This window comes from Drosophila suzukii, unplaced genomic scaffold (genome assembly GCF_043229965.1).
Source record: "Drosophila suzukii unplaced genomic scaffold, CBGP_Dsuzu_IsoJpt1.0 scf_4, whole genome shotgun sequence".
Classification (NCBI taxonomy): Eukaryota; Metazoa; Arthropoda; class Insecta; order Diptera; family Drosophilidae; genus Drosophila; species Drosophila suzukii.
Genome location: NW_027255927.1, coordinates 1,016,709 through 1,043,295, shown reverse-complemented (window position 1 = coordinate 1,043,295; position 26,587 = coordinate 1,016,709). Strand labels below are relative to the sequence as shown.

Below are 26,587 nucleotides of genomic sequence, written 5' to 3'. Positions count from 1 at the left end.
ATACTTGGGATGGATTTCCTCAAGACCGCAGGAACGCGCGTGCGATGTGGGCAAGCCACCCTTGACTTGCAGCCCGAGTCACAAGAGGCTTGGCGATCCGATTGAAGCTAATAACTTTGCTTCCCAGGAACCCCGCGATGCAACATGTTATCGATACCCAAGTAGACGAGCTGCTCCGCTCCGGAGCCATCGAGCCTTCCAGGAGCCCACACAGCGCACCAATCGTTTTGGTGAAGAAAAAGGCTGGCGATTGGCGTATGTGCGTTGACTACCGACAGTTGAACGCGCACTCGGTGCCCGACGCCTATCCGGTCCCGAGGATCAATCACATCCTGGAGAAGTTGCGTCACGCACGGTACACCTCTACGTTGGATCTGAAAAACGGCTATTGGCAAATACCCATGGCCAGGGGTAGTCGCCAATACACGGCCTTCACCGTTCCAGGTCGGGGACTATACCAATGGAAGGTCATGCCCTTTGGGCTGCACTCCGCCAGTGCCACGTTCCAACGTGCTCTGGATAGCGTAATCGGGGCGGAGATGGAGCCGGTCGCCTTCGCTTATTTAGATGACATTATTGTCATTAGCGCTACGGAGGAACAACACTTCGTTAACCTCGCCGAAGTGTTCCGCAGATTGCGGGCGGCAAATTTGAGGATAAATCCAAAGAAGTGTACTTTCTTCAAGCAAAAACTGGTTTACCTCGGTCATGTGATCAGCGATGAAGGGATTCAGACTGACCCCGAGAAGGTGTCCGCGATTAATGGGTTGAAGACCCCCACCAACCTGAAGGAACTCCGCCAATGGATCGGGATGGCCTCATGGTATCGGAGGTTCGTCCCTAGCTTCGCGACCATCGTACAACCAATGACCGCCCTACTGAAAAAAGGTCAGAAGTGGACCTGGGGACCAGAACGATAACGCCTTGGAAGAGATTAGAAGATGCCTGATTACCGCCCCGTGTTGTGTTGTCCGGATTTCGACCAGAAGTTTGTTTTACAGACTGACGCGAGTGACGTCGGTTTGGGAGCGGTGCTATCTCAGGACATCGAGGGTCAAGAGAAGGTCATCGCATACGCTAGGCGCCGACTAACTCCTGCGGAACATAACTATACGACGACAGAGAAAGAGTGCCTGGCCGTCATCTGGGCCATCAGGAAGATGCGGTGTTACTTGGAGGGCTACCGATTCGAAGTGATTACCGACCACTTGGCTCTCAAATGGTTAAATTCTATCGAGAGTTCTCCCGGCCGAATAGCGCGCTGGGCTTTAGAACTGCAACAGTTCCAATTCGACGTGCGCTACCGACGAGGGAAGCTGAACGTCGTGGCCGATACGCTTTCGCGACAGCCCTGTGAGGTACTTCAAGGCGCTGTCGAGCTCGAGGACCACTGCCAGTGGATCGGTAAGATGAAGAACAAGGTACTCGACGAGCCTGAGAAGTTCACGGACTATACGCTAGAGAACGGCCAGCTGTACAGGAATATGGGTTACCGAGCTGACGACGAGGAGCACGCGTCTTATACGAGTGTCATGATTCCCCGACCGCAGGACACTTGGGGGTCCGAAAGACGATTAACCGCCTGCCACAAAGATATTTCTGGCCCGGCATGTACCGCGACGCAAAACACCACGTTCGACACTGCGAGTCGTGCCAGAAATTTAAGACCGTTCAGACCAAAGCAGCAGGGAAAATGCTAAATTCCAAATGGGTAGAGTTGATCCCACTCCGGAAAGCCACCGCCGCTGTGGTACAGAATGCGTTTCGGGAACGCATACTCGGGCGAGTGGGCGTCCCCCGGAAGTTCGTGTGCGACAATGGAATCCAGTTCACAAGTCGGGCCCTAAAAGACTACTTTGCTAAACTCGGCGTGGAAGTCCAGTACACGGCTCTGTATTGTCCGCAGTAGAATCCCACCGAGAGGACCAACCGTACTGTGAAGACGCTGATATCTCAGATATATATCTGAAGACGACCAAAGTTCTTGGGATATGTATGTTGCCGGAGATTTCCCTCGCTATCAATAGTATCATATCGGATTCGTCGGGCTATACTCCCGCATTTCTCACTCAGGGACGGGAGTTACGCCTGCCTGCGATGTTGTACGACGAACTTACCCATGGATCGGGGGTCGTACATACAGGTCCTGAAGACAAGGCGTCGCATCTCAAAGGAATCTTGGACATCGTACGATCGAATCTACAACGTGCATTTCTAGAGCAGACGAGGCACTATAAACTTCGAAGGCGCGAATGGAGACCAACGCTAGGGAGTCAAGTCTGGCTGCGACAACATCCCTTATCAAAAGCCGCCGAGGGATTCGCCGCCAAACTCGCTCCCAAATACGACGGTCCCTATACCGTCGCGAAGTTTACGTCTCCAAACTTGGTATGCCGGCGGCGTCCGGGAGACCGACGGCGACGGATCGCCAATATATCACAGCTTAAACCCTACTATGCGGTGGACACCCCCGACACGATCGACGACGGCATCACCGGGGCGTGTAACCCGGCACGGTAAGCGTACGGAACCGCGGAATAGTTTTAAGATCAATGCTTGTAATAGGTTAATATTGACGGGTCCTATGTTAGCTACACCGTTAGCTAGGGAGTTCAGAAGGTAGGGTTATACCAATAAGTCTAGTCTAATATTCCAGATGGACGAGGTAATCATGGTATCCGACGACTCCGGCGACACCGAGGCCTTCTACCCGCGGGCAAGCTACGGGGACGGCCGTGAGGAAGAAGAGGAGGAGGAGTCCCCCACCTCCGAAGGTGAAGCCGAGCGCAGCCAAATGGGAATGGACGGCCACGATTCCCAGGATCCCGGCGACCCGCATTTTGCTGGACTTCGCGGAGGTCTGTGGAGTCCCCGACCCGGGGAGTCGCGGCGATGCTACCAGCCAACGTCGCCCCAAGGGTACCTGGGCTACCCGCACAAGGGCCATATGCGGACAAACCTCAATCCCCACCCTCATGCCCAGCACTTGAAGCCGGCGAAGGAGGTAACCTCGAGGCCAATCGTTCGCCGTACGACGTAGCAGCCCAATCAGAGGGGGAAGCTACTAAGGGATCCGAAGGTCTAACAACTCCTCCCCGACGAGTTTCGACGACCCCAGCTACGCTTTCTCAAGGGGTCCAGACATCCCCAACAAGAGAGGACCATCCGCAGGAGGTGTCTGACCAGGGAACCCAAACCTCGCCGCCCAACCGGCAGGACCTACGCCGCTTGACCCAGACGCCCGAGATGCGGGTGCCTTACGACGAGGGGCCTATCAGTCCGAGACGCGACGTCGAAGTCTCAACACCGATCGTTCCGTGTTCCGAGTATCTGGCCGGCTTCGAGTTGGTCACGGACACCGAGGACGATGAAGAAGAAAGGCCCCTGTTTCACCGTTCCCTTGTGGCTTCGCCTCGGCAGGACCAGACGGCCGAGACCATACCCTCCAGAGCCTACGTCGAACGTTCTCGCCCGGAGAGCGGGTGGAACCTTTGGTCCACGACGCGAGAAGATGGGAACCCCCAACGAGCCCCCAGTTGCGCCCACCCTGGCGAACCACTTACCGAATGGGAGAATCAGGTGCTTGAGCAAGTCCTCACGGATCTGTCGGGAGTTAGGTTCCCCGAGCCTACCGTTGACACGGTTCTCAGACACGCGCAGCCGGCGACCGAAGCGAGCGCATCACCCACTTCCGCGGCGGAGGTAGACCGGTCGACATACACGGAGGATGACCTATGCCCACTACCAGAAGGTTGGATCGGGGGCAACAATTTACGCTGCCTACCCCGACGCGTCATAAGCCAGATAGATTCGAAGGTGGCTACCCGTATCGGTCGCGGACGTCGAGTGCGAATAGCCGTCGGAGCGGGCGCTTATAAGTTCATCGTCACCATCAAGGACGACGGGTGCCTCTAGATTGCGCCGCGGGAAGAAAGGCGCGTGCGCCACAATAAGTACTACTTTCTTTATAATAGCTTTAAGAGAAATACGGTGAATTACAATAAATATTAAGTCGAATTAAGAATAAATAAGTTATAGCTAAGTTCAGAACCACGGGGGGCAACGCCAACCGATAGTTCATCAATACATGTTAAATACTAGAAAAGCAAAGGAGCTAAAATACCAGCAGTAGGAAAATACTAGAAATCCCGAATAGAGTAAAAGGCCGGAAAACGAGGGAGGGTCACGCGGCGATCGTGGCGGTTCTCTTCTCTCGGGGTCGCGGAACGGAAAAGACGTGTGATTCGGACACGGCTTAGCGAGGTTTCGAAAGTCACGCGTGCTCCTCGAGATCGCCAACTGGAGGCGATCAAATTCTACGGAGTGGCCACGCGGACGATTACAAGACACACACATATATATAAGCAAGTCAGCTGAGGCTAGTACGATCAGGTTCTCATGTGTTCAAAACGGTGTAGCGGACCCGAGTGAGGACAAATTGAATAAACGGTGAAGAATATTTAATTGCCTCTCGATCGTGCGTTTCCTAACTTTACCCCGCTCACCCCGCTGCTTCGGACCTGGATGTGGACCCCCTTTCCGTCCGGTCCAGTAGTTTCCCTACCTCCGTAGTTTTGGGATTCGTGCGTGGACACCCTTCCCGCCGTATCCGCAATCCTAGCTTTCCCACCGCCTCCGTAGTTTTTGGGGTTTGCGCGTGGAGACCCTTCCCGCCTTATCCGCAAGCCTAGTCTTCCTTTCTCCTCCGTAGTTGTGGGATTCGTGCGTGGACACCCTTCCCGCCGTATCCACAAGCCTAGTTTTCCCGTCTCCTCCGTAGTTTTGGGACTCGTGCGTGGACCCCCTTCCCGCCGTATCCACAATCCCGCCGCCTCCGTAGTTTTGGGATTTGCGCGTGGACGCCCTTCCCGCCTTATTCACAATCCTAGCTCCTTCGCCATCCTGGGGTTCGTGCGCGGCCCCGCCCTCGTGTTGACTTACGCCCGCAAAGTAGTCTCCCGGCTTGGCCTCGCCCGAAGGTCCAGCCCGGTGGATTTTTCGCCTCCGACGCGAAACCCAAGACTTTCGCCCGCAAGGTAATCTCCCGGCTTGGCCTCGCCCGAAGGTCCAGCCCGGCGGATTTTTCGCCTCTGACGCGAAGTGCAAGACTCCGGCCAGCCCGTTAGGTCGCAGCCCAGGAATCGGACTCTGCATAACAAACGTCATCTGCTTTTCTTCGACGTAAATAAGGACCTCTGATGAAGACTCCCCTCAAAGTTACCCGTTCCCCTGTGGAGTGGAACCCTCTAGTCCGGCGTTTTAGTGATTTACAAATTTTCTTGTAAAGGACTCTGGATCCGACTGAGATCAGTATCCCGGCCGAGAAAGCATCCTTACAATGCGATCCATCCTCGAGCTCTCAGCCATTACCATCTACTTCATCAGCATTAGTATCATGTTCGCATACATCATCGCATCCTGATCATCATTTACTAAGCCCTTCACCTGTTTGTGGGGAAGACAACAAATATGCCACCCTTATATTTTTAATTAATAACGCACGAATAGGTTATATTAAAATGTATAGCGTTTATTCGGAGCGGCAGACGGACTGTGAATGTGTAAAAAGCTTGGCTCCAAGATCTTCATATAGACATATGCAGGCTTACAAAGTAGTTGCTGAATAGATAAGCGACAGCTTTATGGGTATAAGAAAGAAGGCGAAAGATAAGCAGAGAGCGATGCAGGTGCCGTCGTACACCTATGCGCGCATGACTAGGCGCTGGCGATCTGCTCCGAACACCACCCAAAACCATAAATATTTTGCCGATCGACTACGTGTTGCTTCCAACTGCTATTATCTACGTTAGAAATAGAATTGAAGCATTTATGCCTTGCCGAGCAATTTTAGATTCGGCCTCCCAGCTAAACTTTATAACCTCTCGCTTAGCTAGCGAACTAAACTTGAATTATAGAAGATCGCAAACCTCGATTTCTGGGATTGGAGAATCTTCCATGATCTCTGATAAGACTATCGCTATTCTTGTGCAATCACGGGATGCAAGCTATCGTGAGGCATTCACAGCGGTTGTGACTCACAGTATTACTGATTATCAGCCCCATTTCAACATAAATGCAACATCATACCGCAAAACATTTCGCTCGCTGATCCTCATTTCAATCAATCACAAAGAATTGACCTTTTACTCGGCGCTGGGTTGTTTTTCGAAATAATTTCTATAGGGATAATTCATTTGGATAGGGCTTTGCCAACTCTTCAGAACACCAAACTTGGTTGGATAGTCTCCGGAGGGTTATCATCGAACATGCCAACTCATAAATCGGTTTTACAAGCCAGTATCACTTCACTTCGTCTAATCCATATTTATTGCCGGAAGACTTGCGATGTGAGCAACTTTTTTTACTGAAAATTGCACTTGACTTGAAAACGGCCAATACTCTGTTCGTCTCTTGTCCACTTCCGGATTCGAATCTCTAGGTCATTGTTATTGCCTGGCTCGTCGTCGGTTCAAGAGTTTGGAAGCTAAACTAGATAGAAACCCAGCCCTGAAAGCTCAGTACTCAGCATTTTGGAGGGAGTATATCGATCTAGGTCACATGTCTCTTGTAATTAAGGAACCGTCAGAAACACAATTCTTTTTGCCCCACCATTGCGTACTGAAGCAGGAGAGCACGAGTACGAAGCTTCGTGTCGTTTTTGATGGATCTGCTAAAACAACTTCTGGTCGCTCTTTGAACGACTGGCAGGACCAACAATTCAACAAAAAATCTTCAATATACTGCTTCGCTTTCGATTTTTTTAAGTTGCCCTTTGTGGAGATGTATGCAAGATGTACCGTTGCGTGCGTGTTTCGTACCCGGATGATTTTTTGCAATGCATCGTTTGGAGAGAGAGCTCCACGGAAGAATTTAGTGTTTTTAAATTGAACACGGTGACTTATGGAACCAAGCCAGCTGCCTTCTTGGCTATAAGGGCCATGCATCAACTCTCTTTCGATGAGGAGGAATCATTTCCCATTGGAGCAAAAATTGTTCGTAGAGATTTCTATGTGGATGATTTAATATCTGGTGGGGACTCAGTTGAGGAGGTGAGAGAAATTCGTCAGGTGAAGGAACTACTGTCTCGGATTAAAAACGCAATTGGTGTTCTAATGAGTCAGCAGCCCTGGAAGGGGAGTCTGAATGCGACAAGGAGCAGCTAATCAAATTTCACGATGGATTGGATGTCGCCAAGGCATTGGGACTAATCTGGGATCCATCTTCTGATCAACTCCTATTTAATTTTTCTCAACTGCCAACCAATCAACGACCCACTAAGCGGGTTGCGTTGTCAACGATTGCCAAATTTTATGATCCACTCGGTTTAATAACTCTAATCATCACAAAATCGAAGATTTTTCTGCAATCTCTATGAAGTGCGAACGTGGATGATGCACTGCCGGAGCTCATTCTTTCGTCATGGGGGAGTTGACCTCACAGTTATCGGTCGTACAGAACTTCAAATTTCCACGATTCGTACTGCAACCAAGGGCTTCCGTTGAGTTGCATGGCTTCTGCGATGCTAGCATGTCAGCTTATGGAGCGTGTCTATACTTGCGATCGGCCTTAACAATTCCAAGATTAGAACTTTCCGCAGCGCTTTTATTCCATAGATTTCTATTGTGTTGGCGTGGATTCGGCAACCTCCGAGGGAGTTTAACGTTTTCGTATCAAACAGAATCGCGAAAATTCAGGAGATGACGAAAGACATGACTTGGCATCACGTTCCTACAAACTTGAATCCGGCAGACGTCGTATCGCGAGGATGTACCACATTCCCTTTGGGCTAACGGGCTTTCATTCCTTCTGCAAAGCTCGTCGAATTGGCCGTCCCTGCTAGACTCAGTAAACGATCTTCCAGAGCGCCGTTCTGTGGCTCTAATTGGGTCCGTTTGCATAGACAGTTCATCAAACTGCAACTTCCTCAACTCTTTCGATAAGTTGCTGCGCGTATTTGCATACATTTATCGGTTCATTTCAAATTGCAGAGCCAAATCTGCGCCGGTAAAAGGTCGTCTTTCGGTGGAGGAGATCAACTCTGGAACTGTACTTCTTTTGAGGAGCATCCAACAGGTTAACTTAGCGAAGGAATATGGATCTCTTAGCCAGGGCAAGCCGTTTCCACAGAAAAGCAAGCTGGTTTCGCTTAGGCCTATACTCGGCTCCGATGGGTTACTTCGCGTGGGTGGAAGGCTTCAGAACGCAAACTTGTACTACGATACGAAGCATCCGATACTGTTGCTCAAGGATCATCCACTCACCAAGGCGATCATCGTTTATTATCATGAGAAATATTTGCATGGAGGATCGCAGGCGCTGCTCGCCGCATTACGGCAAAGGTCGATTGGAGGCCGCAAGTTCGTCGCCAGCGTTATCAACAAATACGTTCGATGTTTCCGAATGAAGCCTGTTACTTGGGAGCACGTCATGGGTAGCCTGCCAGCAAATAGAGTGCAGCCCAATCCAGCTTTTTATACCACAGGAGTGGATGGCTATGCGTTTCCGACCCCATAAAGTATATATATTCTTGATCAGGATCACTAGCCGAGTCGATCTAGCCATGTCCGTCTGTCCGTCTGTCCGAATGAACGCTGAGATCTCGGAAAATATAAGAGCTGCAATACTGGGATAAGGCAAGCATATTTCTGAGACTCCTGCGCAGCGCAAGTTTGTTTCAGCAATGTGCCACGCCAACTCTAACGCTCACAAACCGCCCAAAACTGTGGCAACTACAGTTTTTATGCTAGAATAAAAATTTTAACTGAAATGTTATGCGTTTCCGACCCCATAAAGTATGTATATTATGTATAAACTATAAGAGCTACAATACTGGGATTAGGCATGCAGATTCCTGAGATTCCTGCGCAGCGCAAGTTTGTTCAGCAACGTGCCACGCCCACTCTAACGCCCACAAACCGCCCAAAACTGTGGCTCCTACAGTTTTGATGCTAGAATTAAAATTTTAACTGAAATGTTATGCGTTTCCGACCCCATAAAGTATGTATATTCTTGATCAGGATCACTAGCCCAGTAGATCTAGCCGTGTGCGTTTGTCCGTCTGTCCGTATGAACGCTGAGATCTCGGAAAATGTAAGAGCTACAATACTGGGATAAGGAATACAGATTCTTAAGATTCCTGCGCAGCGCAAGTTTGTTTCAGCAATGTGCCACGCCAACTCTAACGCTCACAAACCGCCCAAAACTGTGGCAACTACAGTTTTTATGCTAGAATAAAATTTTTAACTGAAATGCTATGCGTTTCCGACCCCATAAAGTATGTAAATTCTTTATCAGGATCAGTAGCCGAGTCGATCTAGCCATGTCCGTCTGTACGTCTGTCCGTATGAACGCTAAGATCTCGGAAACCATAAGAGCTACAATACTGGGATAAGGCATGTCCCGTTACTCGAAGAGTAAATGGGTATACTAGATGCGTCGGAAAGTATGTAAAAGGCAGCAGGAAGCGTCTCCGAACCCATAACGTATATATATTTTTGATCAGGATCACTAGCCGAGTCGATCTAGCCATGTCCATCTGTCCGCATGAACGCTGAGATCTCGGAAACTATAAGAGCTACAATACTGGGATTAGGCATGCAGATTCCTGAGATTCCTGCGCAGCGCAAGTTTGTTTCAGCAATGTGCCACGCCCACTCTAAGGCCCACAAGCCGCCCAAAACTGTGGCTTCTAAAATTGTGATGCTAAAATAAAAATTTTAGCTGCGACCCCATAAAGTATGTATATTCTTGATCAGGATCACTAGACGAGTCGATCTAGCCATGTCCGTCTGTCCGTATGAACTCTGAGATCTCGGAAACTATAAGAGCTACAATACTGGGATAAGGAATGCAGATTCTTAAGATTCCTGAGCAGCGCAAGTTTGTTTCAGCAACGTGCCACGCCCACTCTAACGCCCACAAGCCGCCCAAAACTGTGGCTCCTACAGTTTTGATGCTAGAATAAAAATTTTAACTGAAATGTTTTGCGATTCCGACCCCATACAGTATGTATATTCTTGATCAGGATCACTAGACGAGTCGATCTAGCCATGTCCGTCTGTCCGTATGAACGCTGAGATCTCGGAAACTATAAGAGCTACAATACTGGGATAAGGAATGCAGATTCTTAAGATTCCTGAGCAGCGCAAGTTTGTTTCAGCAATGTGCCACGCCCACTTTATCGCTCACAAACCGCCCAACACTGTGACAACTATAGTTTTGATGCGAGAACAACAATTTTAAATAAAATGTTATGCGTTTCCGACCCCATAAAGTATGTATATTCTTGATCAGGATCACTAGCCGAGTCGATCTAGCCGTGTGCGTTTGTCCGTCTGTCCGTATGAACGCTGAGATCTCGGAAAATGTAAGAGCTACAATACTGGGATAAGGAATACAGATTCTTAAGATTCCTGCGCAGCGCAAGTTTGTTTCAGCAATGTGCCAAGCCCACTCTAACGTTCACAAACCGCCCAAAACTGTGGCAACTACAGTTTTTATGCTAGAATAAAAATTTTAACTGAAATGCTATGCATTTCCGACCCCATAAAGTATGTATATTCTTGATCAGGATCACTAGCCGAGTCGATCTAGCCATGTTCGCCTGTCCGTCTGTGCGTATGAACGCTAAGATCTCGGAAACTATAAGAGCTACAATACTGGGATTAGGCATGTCCCGGTACTCGTAAAGTAAAAGGGTATACTAGATTCGTCGGAAAGTATGTAACAGACATAAGGAAGTGTTTCCGACCCCTTGAAGTATATATATTCTTGATCAGGATCACAAGCCGAGTCGATCTAGCCATGTCCATCTGTCCGCATGAACGCTGAGATCTCGGAAACTATAAGAGCTACAATACTGGGATTAGGCATGCAGATTCCTGAGATTCCTGCGCAGCGCAAGTTTGTATCAGCAACGTGCCACGCCCACTCTAACGCCCACAAGCCGCCCAAAACTGTGGCTCCTACAGTTTTGATGCTAGAATAAAAATTTTAACTGAAATGTTTTGCGATTCCGACCCCATACAGTATGTATATTCTTGATCAGGATCACTAGACGAGTCGATCTAGCCATGTCCGTCTGTCCGTATGAACGCTGAGATCGCGGAAACTATAAGAGCTACAATACTGGGACTAGGCATGCAGATTCCTGAGATTCCTGCGCAGCGCAAGTTTGTTTCAGCAATGTGCCACGCCCACTCTAACGCTCACAAATCGCCCAAAACTGTGGCTCCTACAGTTTTGATGCTAGAATAAAATTTTTAACTGAAATGCTATGCGTTTCCGACCCCATAAAGTATGTATATTCTTGATCAGGATCACTAGCCGAGTCGATCTAGCCATGTCCGCCTGTCCGTCTGTGCGTATGAACGCTAAGATCTCGAAAACTATAAGAGCTACAATACTGGGATTAGACATGTCCCGTTAGTCGTAAAGTAAAAGGGTATACTAGGTTGGTCGGAAAGTATGTAACAGGCAGAAGGAAGCGTTTCCGACCCCATAAAGTATATATATTCTTGATCAGGATCACTAGCCGTGTCGATCTAGCCATGTCCGTCTGGCCGTATGAACGCTGAGATCTCGGAAACTATAAGAGCTACAATACTGGAATTAGGCATGCAGATTCCTGAGATTCCTACTCCCACTCTAACGCCCACAAACCGCCCAAAACTGTGGCTCCTACAGATTTTATGCTAGAATAAAAACTTTAACTGAAATGCTTTGCGTTTCCGACCCCATAATGTATGTATATTCTTGATCAGGATCACTAGCCGAGTCGATCTAGCCATGACCGTCTGTCCGGCTGTCCGTATGAACGCTAAGATCTCGGAAACTATAAGAGCTACAATACTGGGATTAGGCATGTCCCGTTACTTGTAAAGTAAAAGGGTATACTAGATTCGTCGGAAAGTATGTAACAGGCATAAGGAAGCGTTACCGACCCCTTAAAGTATATATATTCTTCATCAGGATCAGAAGCAGAGTCGATCTAGCCATGTCCGTCTGTCGGTATGAACGCTGAGGTCTCGGAAACTATAAGAGCTACAATACTGGGATTAGGCATGCAGATTCCTGCGCAGTGCAAGTTTGTTTCAGCAATGTGCCACGCCCACTCTAACGCCCACAAGCCGCCCAAAACTGTGGCTCCTACAGTTTTGATGCTAGAATAAAAATTTTAACTGAAATGTTTTGCGTTTCCGTCCCCATAAAGTATGTATATTCTTGATCAGGATCACTAGACGAGTCGATCTAGCCATGACCGTCTGTCCGTTTGTCCGTATGAATGCTGAGATCTCGGAAACTATAAGAGCTACAATACTGGGATAAGGAATGCAGATTCTTAAGATTCCTGCGCAGCGCAAGTTTGTTTCAGCAATGTGCCAAGCCCACTCTAACGCTCACAAACCGCCCAAAACTGTGGCAACTACAGTTTTTATGCTAGAATAAAAATTTTAACTGAAATGAAATGTTATGCGTTTCCGACCCCATAAAGTATGTATATTCTTGATCAGGATCACTAGTCGAGTCGATCTAGCCATGTGCGTTTGTCCGTCTGTCCGTATGAACGCTGAGATCTCGAAAAGTGTAAGAGCTACAATACTGGGATTGGGCATGCAGATTCCTGAGATTCCTGCGCAGCGCAAGTATGTTTCAGCAATGTGCCACGCCCACTCTAACGCTCACAAACCACCCAAAACTGTGGCTCCTACAGTTTTGATGCTAGAATAAAATTTGTAACTGAAATGCTATGCGTTTCCGACCCCATAAAGTATGTATATTCTTGATCAGGATCACTAGCCGCGTAGATCTAGCCATGACCGTCTGTCCGTTTGTCCGTATGAACGCTGAGATCTTGGAAACTATAAGAGCTACAATACTAGAATTAGGCATGCAGATTCCTGAGATTCCTGCGCAGCGCAAGTTCGTTTCAGCAATGTGCCACGCCCACTCTAACGCCCACAAGCCGCCCAAAACTGTGGCTCCTACAGTTTTGATGCTAGAATAAAAATTTTAACTGAAATGTTATGCGTTTCCGACCCCATAAAGTATGTATATTCTTGACCAGGATCATTAGCCGAGTCGGTCTAGCCATGTCCGCCTGTCCGTCTGTGAGTATGAACGCTAAGATCTCGGAAACTATAAGAGCTACAATACTGGGATTAGGAATGCAGATTCTTAAGATTCCTGCGCAGCGAAAGCTTGTTTCAGCAATGTGCCACGCCCACTCTAACGCTCACAAACAGCCCAAAACTGTGGCAACTACAGTTTTTATGCTGGAATAAAAATTGTAACTGAAATGTTATGCGTTTCCGACCCCATAAAGTATGTATATTCTTGATCAGGATCACTAGACGAGTCGATCTAGCCATGTCCGTCTGTCCGTATGAACGCTAAGATCTCGGAAACTATAAAAGCTACAATACTGGGATTAGGCATGTCCCGGTACTTGTAAAGTGAAAGGGTATACTAGATTTGTCCGAAAGTATGTAACAGGCATAAGGAAGCGTTTCCGACCCCATAAAGTATGTATATTCTTGATCAGGATCACTAGCCGAGTCGATCTAGCCATGTGCGTTTGTCCGTCTGTCCGTATGAACGCTGAGATCTCGGAAAATGAAAAAGCTTCAATACTGGGATAAGGAATGCAGATTCTTAAGATTCCTGCGCAGCGCAAGTTTGTTTCAGCAATGTGCCAAGCCCACTCTAACGCTCACAAACCGCCCAAAACTGTGGCAACTACAGTTTTTATGCTAGAATAAAAATTTTAACTAAAATGCTATGCATTTCCGACCCCATAAAGTATGTATATTCTTGATCAGGATCACTAGCCGAGTCGATCTAGCCATGTTCGCCTGTCCGTCTGTGCGTATGAACGCTAAGATCTCGGAAACTATAAGAGCTACAATACTGGGATTAGGCATGTCCCGGTACTCGTAAAGTAAAAGGGTATACTATATTCTTCGGAAAGTATGTAACAGGCATAAGGAAGCGTTTCCGACCCCATAAAGTATATATATTCTTGTTCAGGATCACTAGCCTAGTCGATCTAGCCATGTCCGTCTGTCCGTATGAACGCTGAGATCTCGGAAACTATAAGAGCTACAATACTGGGATTAGGCATGCAGATTCCTAAGATTCCTGCGCAGTGCAAGTTTGTTTCAGCAATGTGCCACGACCACTCTAACGCCCACAAACCGCTCACAAACCGCCCAAAACTGTAGCAACTACAGTTTTTATGCTAGAATAAAAATTTTAACTGAAATGCTATGCGTTTCCGACCCCATAAAGTATGTATATTCTTGATCAGGATCACTAGCCGAGTCGATCTAGTCATGTCCGCCTGTCCGTCTGTGCGTTTGAACGCTAAGATCTCGGAAACTATAAGAGCTACAATACTGGGATTAGGCATGCAGATTCCTGAGATTCCTGCGCAGCGCAAGTTTGTTTCAGCAATGTGCCACGCCCACTCTAACGCCCACTCTAACGCCCACAAACCGCCCAAAACTGTGGCTCCTACAGTTTTGATGCTAGAATAAAAATTTTAACTGATATGTTATGCGTTTCCGACCCCATAAAGTATGTATATTCTTGATCAGGGTCCCTAGACGAGTCGATCTAGCCATGACCGTCTGTCCGTTTGACCGTATGAACGCTGAGATCTCGGAAACTATAAGAGCTACAATACTGGGATTAGGCATGCAGATTCCTGAGATTCCTGCGCAGCGCAAGTTTGTTTCAGCAATGTGCCACGCCCACTCTAACGCCCACAAACCGCCCAAAACTGTGGCTCCTACAGTTTTGATGCTAGAATAAAAATTTTAACTGATATGTTATGCGTTTCCGACCCCATAAAGTATGTATATTCTTGATCAGGGTCCCTAGACGAGTCGATCTAGCCATGACCGTCTGTCCGTTTGACCGTATGAACGCTGAGATCTCGGAAACTATAAGAGCTACAATACTGGGATTAGGCATGCAGATTCCTGAGATTCCTGCGCAGCGCAAGTTTGTTTCAGCAATGTGCCAAGCCCACTCTAACGCTCACAAACCGCCCAAAACTGTGGCAACTATAGTTTTTATGCTAGAATAAAAATTTTAACTGAAATGTTATGCGTTTCCGACCTCATAAAGTATGTATATTCTTGATCAGGATCTTTAGCCGAGTCGATCTAGCCATGTCCGTTTGTCCGTATGAACGCTGAGATCTCGGAAACTATAAGAGCTACAATACTGGGATTAGGCATGCAGATTCCTGAGATTCCTACGCAGCGCAAGTTTGTTTCAGCAATGTGCCACGCCCACTCTAACGCACACAAGCCGCCCAAAACTGTGGCTTTTACAGTTTTGATGCAAGAATAAAAATTTTAACTGAAATGTTTTGCGTTTCCGACCCCATAAAGAATGTATATTCTTGATCAGGATTACTAGACGAGTCGATCTAGCCATGACCGTCTGTCCGTTTGTCCGTATGAACGCTGAGATCTCGGAAACTATAAGAGCTACAATACTGGGATAAGGAATGCAGATTCTTAAGATTCCTGCGCAGCGCAAGTTTGTTTCAGCAATGTGCCAAACCCACTCTAACGCTTACAAACCGCCCAAAACTGTGGCAACTATAGTTTTGATTCGAGAACAAAAATTTTAACTGAAATGTTATGCGTTTTCGATCTCATAAAGTATGTATATTCTTGATCAGGATCTTTAGCCGAGTCGATCTAGCCATGTCCGTTTGTCCGTATGAACGCTGAGATCTCCGAAACTATAAGAGCTACAATACTGGGATTAGGCATGCAGATTCCTGAGATTCCTGCGCAGCGCAAGTTTGTTTCAGCAATGTGCCACGCCCACTCTAACGCACACAAGCCGCCCAAAACTGTCTCTCCTACAGTTTTGATGCTAGAATAAAAATTTTAACTGATATGTTATGCGTTTCCGACCCCATAAAGTATGTATATTCTTGATCAGGGTCCCTAGAAAAGTCGATCTAGCCATGACCGTCTGTCCGTTTGACCGTATGAACGCTGAGATCTCGGAAACTATAAGAGCTACAATACTGGGATAAGGAATGCAGCTTCTTAAGACTCCTGCGCAGCGCAAGTTTGTTTCAGCAATGTGCCAAGCCCACTCTAACGCTCACAAACCGCCCAAAACTGTGGCAACTATAGTTTTTATGCTAGAATAAAAATTTTAACTGAAATGTTATGCGTTTCCGACCTCATAAAGTATGTATATTCTTGATCAGGATCTTTAGCCGAGTCGATCTAGCCATGTCCGTTTGTCCGTATGAACGCTGAGATCTCCGAAACTATAAGAGCTACAATACTGGGATTAGGCAAGTCCCGGTACTCGTAAAGTAAAAGGGTATACTAGATTCGTCGGAAAGTATGTAACAGGCATAAGGAAGCGTTTCCGACCCCAAAAAGTATGTATATTCTTGATCAGGATCACTAGCCGAGTAGATCTAGCCATGATCGTCTGTCCGTTTGACCGTATGAACGCTGAGATCTTGGAAACTATAAGAGCTACAATACTAGGATTAGGCATGCAGATTCCTGAGATTCCTGCGCAGCGCAAGTTTGTTTCAGCAATGTGCCACGCCCACTCTAACGCACACAAGCCGCCCAAAACTGTGGCTCCTACAGTTTTGATGCTAAAATAAAAATTTTAACTCAAATGTTATGCGTTTCCGACCGCATAAAGAATGTATATTTTTGATCAGGATCACTAGCCGACTCGATCTAGCCATGTCCCTCTGTCCGTCTGTCCGAACGCTGAGATCTTGGAAACTATAAGAGCTACAATTCTAGGATTAGGCATGCAGATTCCTGAGATTCCTGCGCAGGCAAAGTTTGTTTCAGCAATGTGCCACGCCCTATCTAACGCCCACAAACCGCCCAAAACAGTGGCTCCTACAGTTTTGATGCTAGAATAAAAATGTTATCTGAAATGTTATGCGTTTCCGACCCCATATAGTATGTATATTCTTGACCAGGATCACTAGCCGAGTCGATCTAGCCATGTTCGCCTGTCCGTCTGTGCGTATGAACGCTAAGATCTCGGAAACTATAAGAGCTACAATACTGGGATTAGGCATGTCCCGGTATACTAGATTCGTCGGAAAGTATGTAACAGGCATAAGGAAGCGTTTCCGACCCCTTAAAGTATATTTATTCTTGATCAGGATCACAAGCCGAGTCGATCTAGCCATGTCCGTCTGTCCGTGTGACCGCTGAGGTCTCGGAAACTTTAAGAGCTACAATACTGGGATTAGGCAAGCAGATTCCTGAGCAGCGCAAGTTTGTTTCAGCAATGTGCCACGCCCACTCTAACGCCCACAAGCCGCCCAAAACTGTGGCTCCTACAGTTTTGATGCTAGAATAAAAATTTTAACTGAAATGTTTTGCGTTTCCGACCCCATAAAGAATGTATATTCTTGATCAGGATTACTAGACGAGTCGATCTAGCCATGACCGTCTGTCCGTTTGTCCGTATGAACGCTGAGATCTCGGAAACTATAAGAGCTACAATACTGGGATAAGGAATGCAGATTCTTAAGATTCCTGCGCAGCGCAAGTTTGTTTCAGCAATGTGCCAAACCCACTCTAACGCTTACAAACCGCCCAAAACTGTGGCAACTATAGTTTTGATTCGAGAACAAAAATTTTAACTGAAATGTTATGCGTTTCCGACCCCATAAAGTATGTATATTCTTGATCAGGATCACTAGTCGAGTCGATCTAGCCATGTGCGTTTGTCCGTCTGTCCGTATGAACGCTGAGATCTCGAAAAGTGTAAGAGCTACAATACTGGGATAAGGAATGCAGATTCTTAAGATTCCTGCGCAGCGCAAGTTTGTTTCAGCAATGTGCCAAGCCTACTCTAACGCTCACAAACCTCCCAAAACTGTGGCTCCTACAGTTTTGATGCTAGAATAAAAATTTTAACTGAAATGTTTTGCGATTCGGACCCCATAAAGTATGTATATTCTTGATCAGGATCACTAGCCGAGTCGATCTAGCCATGTCCGCCTGTCCGTCTGTGCGTATGAACGCTAAGATCTCGGAAACTATAAGAGCTACAATACTGGGATTAGGCATGTCCCGTTACTCGTAAAGTAAAAGGGTATACTAGGTTGGTCGGAAAGTATGTAACAGGCAGAAATAAACGTTTCCGACCCCATAAAGTATACTCGTATATATTCTTGATCAGGATCACTAGCCGAGTCGATCTAGCCATGTCCGTCTGCCCGTATGAACGCTGAGATCTCGGAAACTATAAGAGCTACAATACTGGGATTAGGCATGCAGATTCCTGAGATTCCTGCGCAGCGCAAGTTCGTTTCAGCAATGTGCCACGCCCACTCTAACGCCCACAAGCCGCCCAAAACTGTGGCTCCTACAGTTTTGATGCTAGAATAAAAATTTTAACTGAAATGTTATGCGTTTCCGACCCCATAAAGTATGTATATTCTTGATCAGGATCCCTAGCCGAGTCGATCTAGCCATGACCGTCTGTCCGTTTGTCCGTATGAACGCTGAGATCTCGGAAACTATAAGAGCTACAATACTGGGATTATGCATGTCCCGGTACTCGTAAAGTAAAAGGGTATACTAGATTCGTCGGAAAGTATGTAACATGCATAAGGAAGCGTTTCCGACCCCAAAAAGTATGTATATTCTTGATCAGGATCACTAGCCGAGTAGATCTAGCCATGCCCGTCTGTCCGTTTATCCGTATGAACGCTGAGATCTTGGAAACTATAAGAGCTACAATACTGGGATTAGGAATGCAGATTCTTAAGATTCCTGCGCAGCGAAAGCTTGCAGCAATGTGCCACGCCCACTCTAACGGTCACAAACAGCCCAAAACTGTGGCAACTACAGTTTTTATGCTGGAATAAAAATTGTAACTGAAATGTTATGCGTTTCCGACCCCATAAAGTATGTATATTCTTGATCAGGATCACTAGACGAGTCGATCTAGCCATGTCCGTCTGTGCGTATGAACGCTAAGATCTCGGAAACTATTAGAGCTACAATACTGGGATTAGGCATGTCCCGTTACTCGTAAAGTAAAAGGGTATACTAGGTTGGTCGGAAAGTATGTAACAGGCAGAAATAAACGTTTCCGACCCCATAAAGTATACTCGTATATATTCTTGATCAGGATCACTAGCCGAGTCGATCTAGCCATGTCCGTTTGTCCGTATGAACGCTGAGATCTTGGAAACTATAAGAGCTACAATACTAGGATTAGGCATGCAGATTTCTGAGATTCCTGCGCAGCGCAAGTTCGTTTCAGCAATGTGCCACGCCCACTCTAACGCCCACAAGCCGCCCAAAACTGTGGCTCCTACAGTTTTGATGCTAGAATAAAAATTTTAACTGAAATGTTATGCGTTTCCGACCCCATAAAGTATGTATATTCTTGACCAGGATCACTAGCCGAGTCGATCTAGCCATGTCCGCCTGTCCGTCTGTGCGTATGAACGCTAAGAGCTCTGAAACTATAAGAGCTACAATACTGGGATCAGGCATGTCCCGGTACTCGTAAAGTAAAAGGGTATACTAGATTCGTCGGAAAGTATGTAACAGGCATATAGAAGCGTTTCCGACCCCAAAAAGTATGTATATTCTTGATCAGGATCACTAGCCGAGTAGATCTAGCCATGACCGTCTGTCCGTTTATCCGTATGAACGCTGAGATCTTGGAAACTATAAGAGCTACAATACTGGGATTAGGAATGCAGATTCTTAAGATTCCTGCGCAGCGAAAGCTTGCAGCAATGTGCCACGCCCACTCTAACGCTCACAAACAGCCCAAAACTGTGGCAACTACAGTTTTTATGCTGGAATAAAAATTGTAACTGAAATGTTATGCGTTTCCGACCCCATAAAGTATGTATATTCTTGATCAGGATCACTAGACGAGTCGATCTAGCCATGTCCGTCTGTCCGTATGAACGCTGAGATCGCGGAAACTATAAGAGCTACAATACTGGGATCAGGCATGTCCCGGTACTCGTAAAGTAAAAGGGTATACTTGATTTGTCGGAAAGTATGTAACAGGCATAAGGAAGCGTTTCCGACCCCAAAAAGTATGTATATTCTTGATCAGGATCACTAGCCGAGTAGATCTAGCCATGTCCGCCTGTCCGTCTGTGCGTATGAACGCTAAGATCTCGGAAACTATAAGAGCTACAATACTGGGATTGGGCATGCAGATTCCTGAGATTCCTGCGCAGCGCAAGTTTGTTTCAGCAATGTGCCACGCCCACTCTAACGCCCACAAACCGCCCAAAACTGTGGCTCCTACAGTTTTGATGCTAGAATAAAAATTTTAACTCAAATGTTATGCGTTTTCGACCCCATAAAGAATGTATATTTTTGATCAGGATCACTAGCCGAATCGATCTAGCCATGACCGTCTGTCCGTTTGTCCGTATGAACGCTGAGATCTTGGAAACTATAAGAGCTACAATACTTGGATTAGGCATGCAGATTCCTGAGATTCCTGCGCAGCGCAAGTTTGTTTCAGCAATGTGCCACGCCCACTCTAACGCCCATAAACCGCCCAAAACTGTGGATCCTACAGTTTTGATGCTAGAATAAAAATTTTAACTCAAATGTTATGCGTTTTCGACCATATAAAGAATGTATATTTTTGATCAGGATCACTAGCCGAATCGATCTAGCCATGACCGTCTGTCCGTTTGTCCGTATGAACGCTGAGATCTTGGAAACTATAAGAGCTACAATACTTGGATTAGGCATGCAGATTCCTGAGATTCCTGCGCAGCGCAAGTTTGTTTCAGCAATGTGCCACGCCCACTCTAACGCCCACAAGCCGCCCAAAACTGTGGCTCCTACAGTTTTGATGCTAGAATAAAAATTTAAACTGAAATGTTATGCGTTTCCGACCCCATAAAGTATGTATATTCTTGATCAGGATCCCTAGCCGAGTCGATCTAGCCATGACCGTCTGTCCGTTTGTCCGTATGAACGCTGAGATCTCGGAAACTATAAGAGCTACAATACTGGGATTAGGCATGTCCCGGTACTCGTAAAGTAAAAGGGTATACTAGATTCGTCGGAAAGTATGTAACATGCATAAGGAAGCGTTTCCGACCCCAAAAAGTATGTATATTCTTGATCAGGATCACTAGCCGAGTAGATCTAGCCATGCCCGTCTGTCCGTTTGTCCGTATGAACGCTGAGATCTTGGAAACTATAAGAGCTACAATACTAGGATTAGGCATGCAGATTTCTGAGATTCCTGCGGTGCGCAAGTTTGTTTCAGCAATGTGCCACGCCCACTCTAACGCCCACAAGCCGCCCAAAACTGTGGCTCCTACAGTTTTGATGCTAGAATAAAAATTTTAACTGAAATGTTATGCGTTTCCGACCCCATAAAGTATGTATATTCTTGACCAGGATCACTAGCCGAGTCGATCTAGCCATGTCCGCCTGTCCGTCTGTGCGTATGAACGCTAAGATCTCTGAAACTATAAGAGCTACAATACTGGGATCAGGCATGTCCCGGTACTCGTAAAGTAAAAGGGTATACTTGATTTGTCGGAAAGTATGTAACAGGCATAAGGAAGCGTTTCCGACCCCAAAAAGTATGTATATTCTTGATCAGGATCACTAGCCGCGTAGATCTAGCCATGACCGTCTGTCCGTTTGTCCGTATGAACGCTGAGATCTTGGAAACTATAAGAGCTACAATACTAGGATTAGGCATGCAGATTCCTGAGATTCCTGTGCAGCGCAAGTTTGTTTCAGCAATGTGCCACGCCCACTCTAACGCCCACAAGCCGCCCAAAACTGTGGCTCCTACAGTTTTGATGCTAAAATAAAAATTTTAACTGAAATGTTTTGCGATTCCGACCCCATAAAGTATGTATATTCTTGATCAGGATCACTAGACGAGTCGATCTAGCCATGTCCGTCTGTCCGTATGAACGCTGAGATCTCGGAAACTATAAGAGCTACAATACTGGGATTGGGCATGCAGATTCCTGAGATTCCTGCGCAGCGCAAGTATGTTTCAGCAATGTGCCACGCCCACTCTAACGCTCACAAACCACCCAAAACAGTGGCTCCTACAGTTTTGATGCTAGAATAAAATTTGTAACTGAAATGCTATGCGTTTCCGACCCCATAAAGTATGTATATTCTTGATCAGGATCACTAGCCGCGTAGATCTAGCCATGACCGTCTGTCCGTTTGTCCGTATGAACGCTGAGATCTTGGAAACTATAAGAGCTACAATACTAGAATTAGGCATGCAGATTCCTGAGATTCCTGCGCAGCGCAAGTTCGTTTCAGCAATGTGCCACGCCCACTCTAACGCCCACAAGCCGCCCAAAACTGTGGCTCCTACAGTTTTGATGCTAGAATAAAAATTTTAACTGAAATGTTATGCGTTTCCGACCCCATAAAGTATGTATATTCTTGACCAGGATCATTAGCCGAGTCGATCTAGCCATGTCCGCCTGTCCGTCTGTGAGTATGAACGCTAAGATCTCGGAAACTATAAGAGCTACAATACTGGGATTAGGAATGCAGATTCTTAAGATTCCTGCGCAGCGAAAGCTTGTTTCAGCAATGTGCCACGCCCACTCTAACGCTCACAATCCGCCCAAAACTGTGGCAACTACAATTTTTATGCTGGAATAAAAATTGTAACTAAAATGTTATGTGTTTCCGACCCCATAATGTAGGTATATTCTTGATCAGGATCACTAGACGAGTCGATCTAGCCATGTTCGCCTGTCCGTCTGTGCGTATGAACGCTAAGATCTCGGAAACTATAAGAGCTACAATAATGGGATTAGGCATGTCCCGGTACTCGTAAAGTAAAAGGGTATACTAGATTCGTCGGAAAGTATGTAACAGGCATAAGGAAGCGTTTCCGACCCCTTAAAGTATGTATATTCTTGACCAGGATCACAAACCGAGTAGATCTAACCATGTCCGTCTGTCCGTATGAACGCTGAGGTCTCGGAAACTATAAGAGCTACAATACTGGGATTAGGCATGCAGATTCCTGCGCAGCACAAGTTTTTTTCAGCTATGTGCCACGCCCACTCTAACGCCTACAAGCTGCCCAAAACTGTGGCTCCTACAGTTTTGATGCTAGAATAAAAATTTTAACTGAAATGTTTTGCGTTTCCGACCCCATAAAGTATGTATATTCTTGATCAGGATCACTAGACGAGTCGATCTAGCCATGACCGTCTGTCCGTTTGTCCGTATGAACGCTGAGATCTCGGAAACTATAAGAGCTACAATACTGGGATTAGGCATGCAGATTCCTGAGATTCCTGCGCAGCGCAAGTTCGTTTCAGCAATGTGCCACGCCCACTCTAACGCCCACAAGCCGCCCAAAACTGTGGCTCCTACAGTTTTGATGCTAGAATAAAAATTTTAACTGAAATGTTATGCGTTTCCGACCCCATAAAGTATGTATATTCTTGATCAGGATCCCTAGCCGAGTCGATCTAGCCATGACCGTCTGTCCGTTTGTCCGTATGAACGCTGAGATCTCGGAAACTATAAGAGCTACAATACTGGGATTAGGCATGTCCCGGTACTCGTAAAGTAAAAGGGTATACTAGATTCGTCGGAAAGTATGTAACATGCATAAGGAAGCGTTTCCGACCCCAAAAAGTATGTATATTCTTGATCAGGATCACTAGCCGAGTAGATCTTGCCATGCCCGTCTGTCCGTTTGTCCGTATGAACGCTGAGATCTTGGAAACTATAAGAGCTACAATACTAGGATTAGGCATGCAGATTTCTGAGATTCCTGCGCAGCGCAAGTTTGTTTCAGCAATGTGCCACGCCCACTCTAACGCCCACAAGCCGCCCAAAACTGTGGCTCCTACAGTTTTGATGCTAGAATAAAAATTTTAACTGAAATGTTATGCGTTTCCGACCCCATAAAGTATGTATATTCTTGACCAGGATCACTAGCCGAGTCGATCTAGCCATGTCCGCCTGTCCGTCTGTGCGTATGAACGCTAAGATCTCTGAAACTATAAGAGCTACAATACTGGGATCAGGCATGTCCCGGTACTCGTAAAGTAAAAGGGTATACTAGATTCGTCGGAAAGTATGTAACAGGCATATGAAGCGTTTCCGACCCCAAAAAGTATGTTTATTATGTATGTATGTATGTATATTCTTGATCAGGATCACTAGCCGAGTAGATCTAGCCATGACCGTCTGTCCGTTTATCCGTATGAACGCTAAGATCTTGGAAACTATAAGAGCTACAATACTGGGATTAGGAATGCAGATTCTTAAGATTCCTGCGCAGCGAAAGCTTGCAGCTATGTGCCACGCCCACTCTAACGCTCACAAACAGCACAAAACTGTGGCAACTACAGTTTTTATGCTGGAATAAAAATTGTAACTGAAATGTTATGCGTTTCCGACCCCATAAAGTATGTATATTTTTGATCAGGATCACTAGACGAGTCGATCTAGCCATGTCCGTCTGTCCGTATGAACGCTGAGATCGCGGAAACTATAAGAGCTACAATACTGGGATCAGGCATGTCCCGGTACTCGTAAAGTAAAAGGGTATACTTGATTTGTCGGAAAGTATGTAACAGGCATAAGGAAGCGTTTCCGACCCCAAAAAGTATGTATATTCTTGATCAGGATCACTAGCCGAGTAGATCTAGCCATGTCCGCCTGTCCGTCTGTGCGTATGAACGCTAAGATCTCGGAAACTATAAGAGCTACAATACTGGGATTGGGCATGCAGATTCCTGAGATTCCTGCGCAGCGCAAGTTTGTTTCAGCAATGTGCCACGCCCACTCTAACGCCCACAAACCGCCCAAAACTGTGGATCCTACAGTTTTGATGCTAGAATAAAAATTTTAACTCAAATGTAATGCGTTTTCGACCCCATAAAGAATGTATATTTTTGATCAGGATCACTAGCCGAATCGATCTAGCCATGACCGTCTGTCCGTTTGTCCGTATGAACGCTGAGATCTTGGAAACTATAAGAGCTACAATACTAGGATTAGGCATGCAGATTCCTGAGATTCCTGCGCAGCGCAAGTTTGTTTCAGCAATGTGCCACGCCCACTCTAACGCCCACAAACCGCCCAAAATTGTGGATCCTACAGTTTTGATGCTAGAATAAAAATTTTAACTGAAATGTTATGCGTTTCCGACCCAATAAAGTATGTATATTCTTGACCAGGATCACTAGCCGAGTCGATCTAGCCATGTCCGCCTGTCCGTCTGTGCGTATGAACGCTAAGATCTCTGAAACTATAAGAGCTACAATACTGGGATCAGGCATGTCCCGGTACTCGTAAAGTAAAAGGGTATACTTGATTTGTCGGAAAGTATGTAACAGGCATAAGGAAGCGTTTCCGACCCCAAAAAGTATGTATATTCTTGATCAGGATCACTAGCCGCGTAGATCTAGCCATGACCGTCTGTCCGTTTGTCCGTATGAACGCTGAGATCTTGGAAACTATAAGAGCTACAATACTAGGATTAGGCATGCAGATTCCTGAGATTCCTGTGCAGCGCAAGTTTGTTTCAGCAATGTGCCACGCCCACTCTAACGCCCACAAGCCGCCCAAAACTGTGGCTCCTACAGTTTTGATGCTAAAATAAAAATTTTAACTGAAATGTTTTGCGATTCCGACCCCATAAAGTATGTATATTCTTGATCAGGATCACTAGACGAGTCGATCTAGCCATGTCCGTCTGTCCGTATGAACGCTGAGATCTCGGAAATTATAAGAGCTACAATACTGGGATTGGGCATGCAGATTCCTGAGATTCCTGCGCAGCGCAAGTATGTTTCAGCAATGTGCCACGCCCACTCTAACGCTCACAAACCACCCAAAACTGTGGCTCCTACAGTTTTGATGCTAGAATAAAATTTGTAACTGAAATGCTATGCGTTTCCGACCCCATAAAGTATGTATATTCTTGATCAGGATCACTAGCCGCGTAGATCTAGCCATGACCGTCTGTCCGTTTGTCCGTATGAACGCTGAGATCTTGGAAACTATAAGAGCTACAATACTAGAATTAGGCATGCAGATTCCTGAGATTCCTGCGCAGCGCAAGTTCGTTTCAGCAATGTGCCACGCCCACTCTAACGCTCACAATCCGCCCAAAACTGTGGCAACTACAGTTTTTATGCTGGAATAAAAATTTTAACTGAAATGTTATGTGTTTCCGACCCCATAATGTAGGTATATTCTTGATCAGGATCACTAGACGAGTCGATCTAGCCATGTTCGCCTGTCCGTCTGTGCGTATGAACGCTAAGATCTCGGAAACTATAAGAGCTACAATAATGGGATTAGGCATGTCCCGGTACTCGTAAAGTAAAAGGGTATACTAGATTCGTCGGAAAGTATGTAACAGGCATAAGGAAGCGTTTCCGACCCCTTAAAGTATATATATTCTTGACCAGGATCACAAACCGAGTCGATCTAGCCATGTCCGTCTGTCCGTATGAACGCTGAGGTCTCGGAAACTATAAGAGCTACAATACTGGGATTAGGCATGCAGATTCCTGCGCAGCACAAGTTTT

The 26,587-nt window shown here is 46.4% G+C and overlaps 1 protein-coding gene across 1 annotated transcript; it reads left to right on the top strand.

Moving 5' to 3' along the window:
• The first annotated feature begins 1,995 nt into the window (after nucleotides 1–1,995).
• On the top strand, nucleotides 1,996–2,520 carry LOC139354897 (uncharacterized). The gene has a single exon (XM_070999152.1). It carries the CDS (start codon nucleotides 1,996–1,998, stop codon nucleotides 2,518–2,520), a length of 525 nt encoding a protein of 174 aa, XP_070855253.1.
• The last annotated feature ends 24,067 nt before the right edge of the window (nucleotides 2,521–26,587 follow it).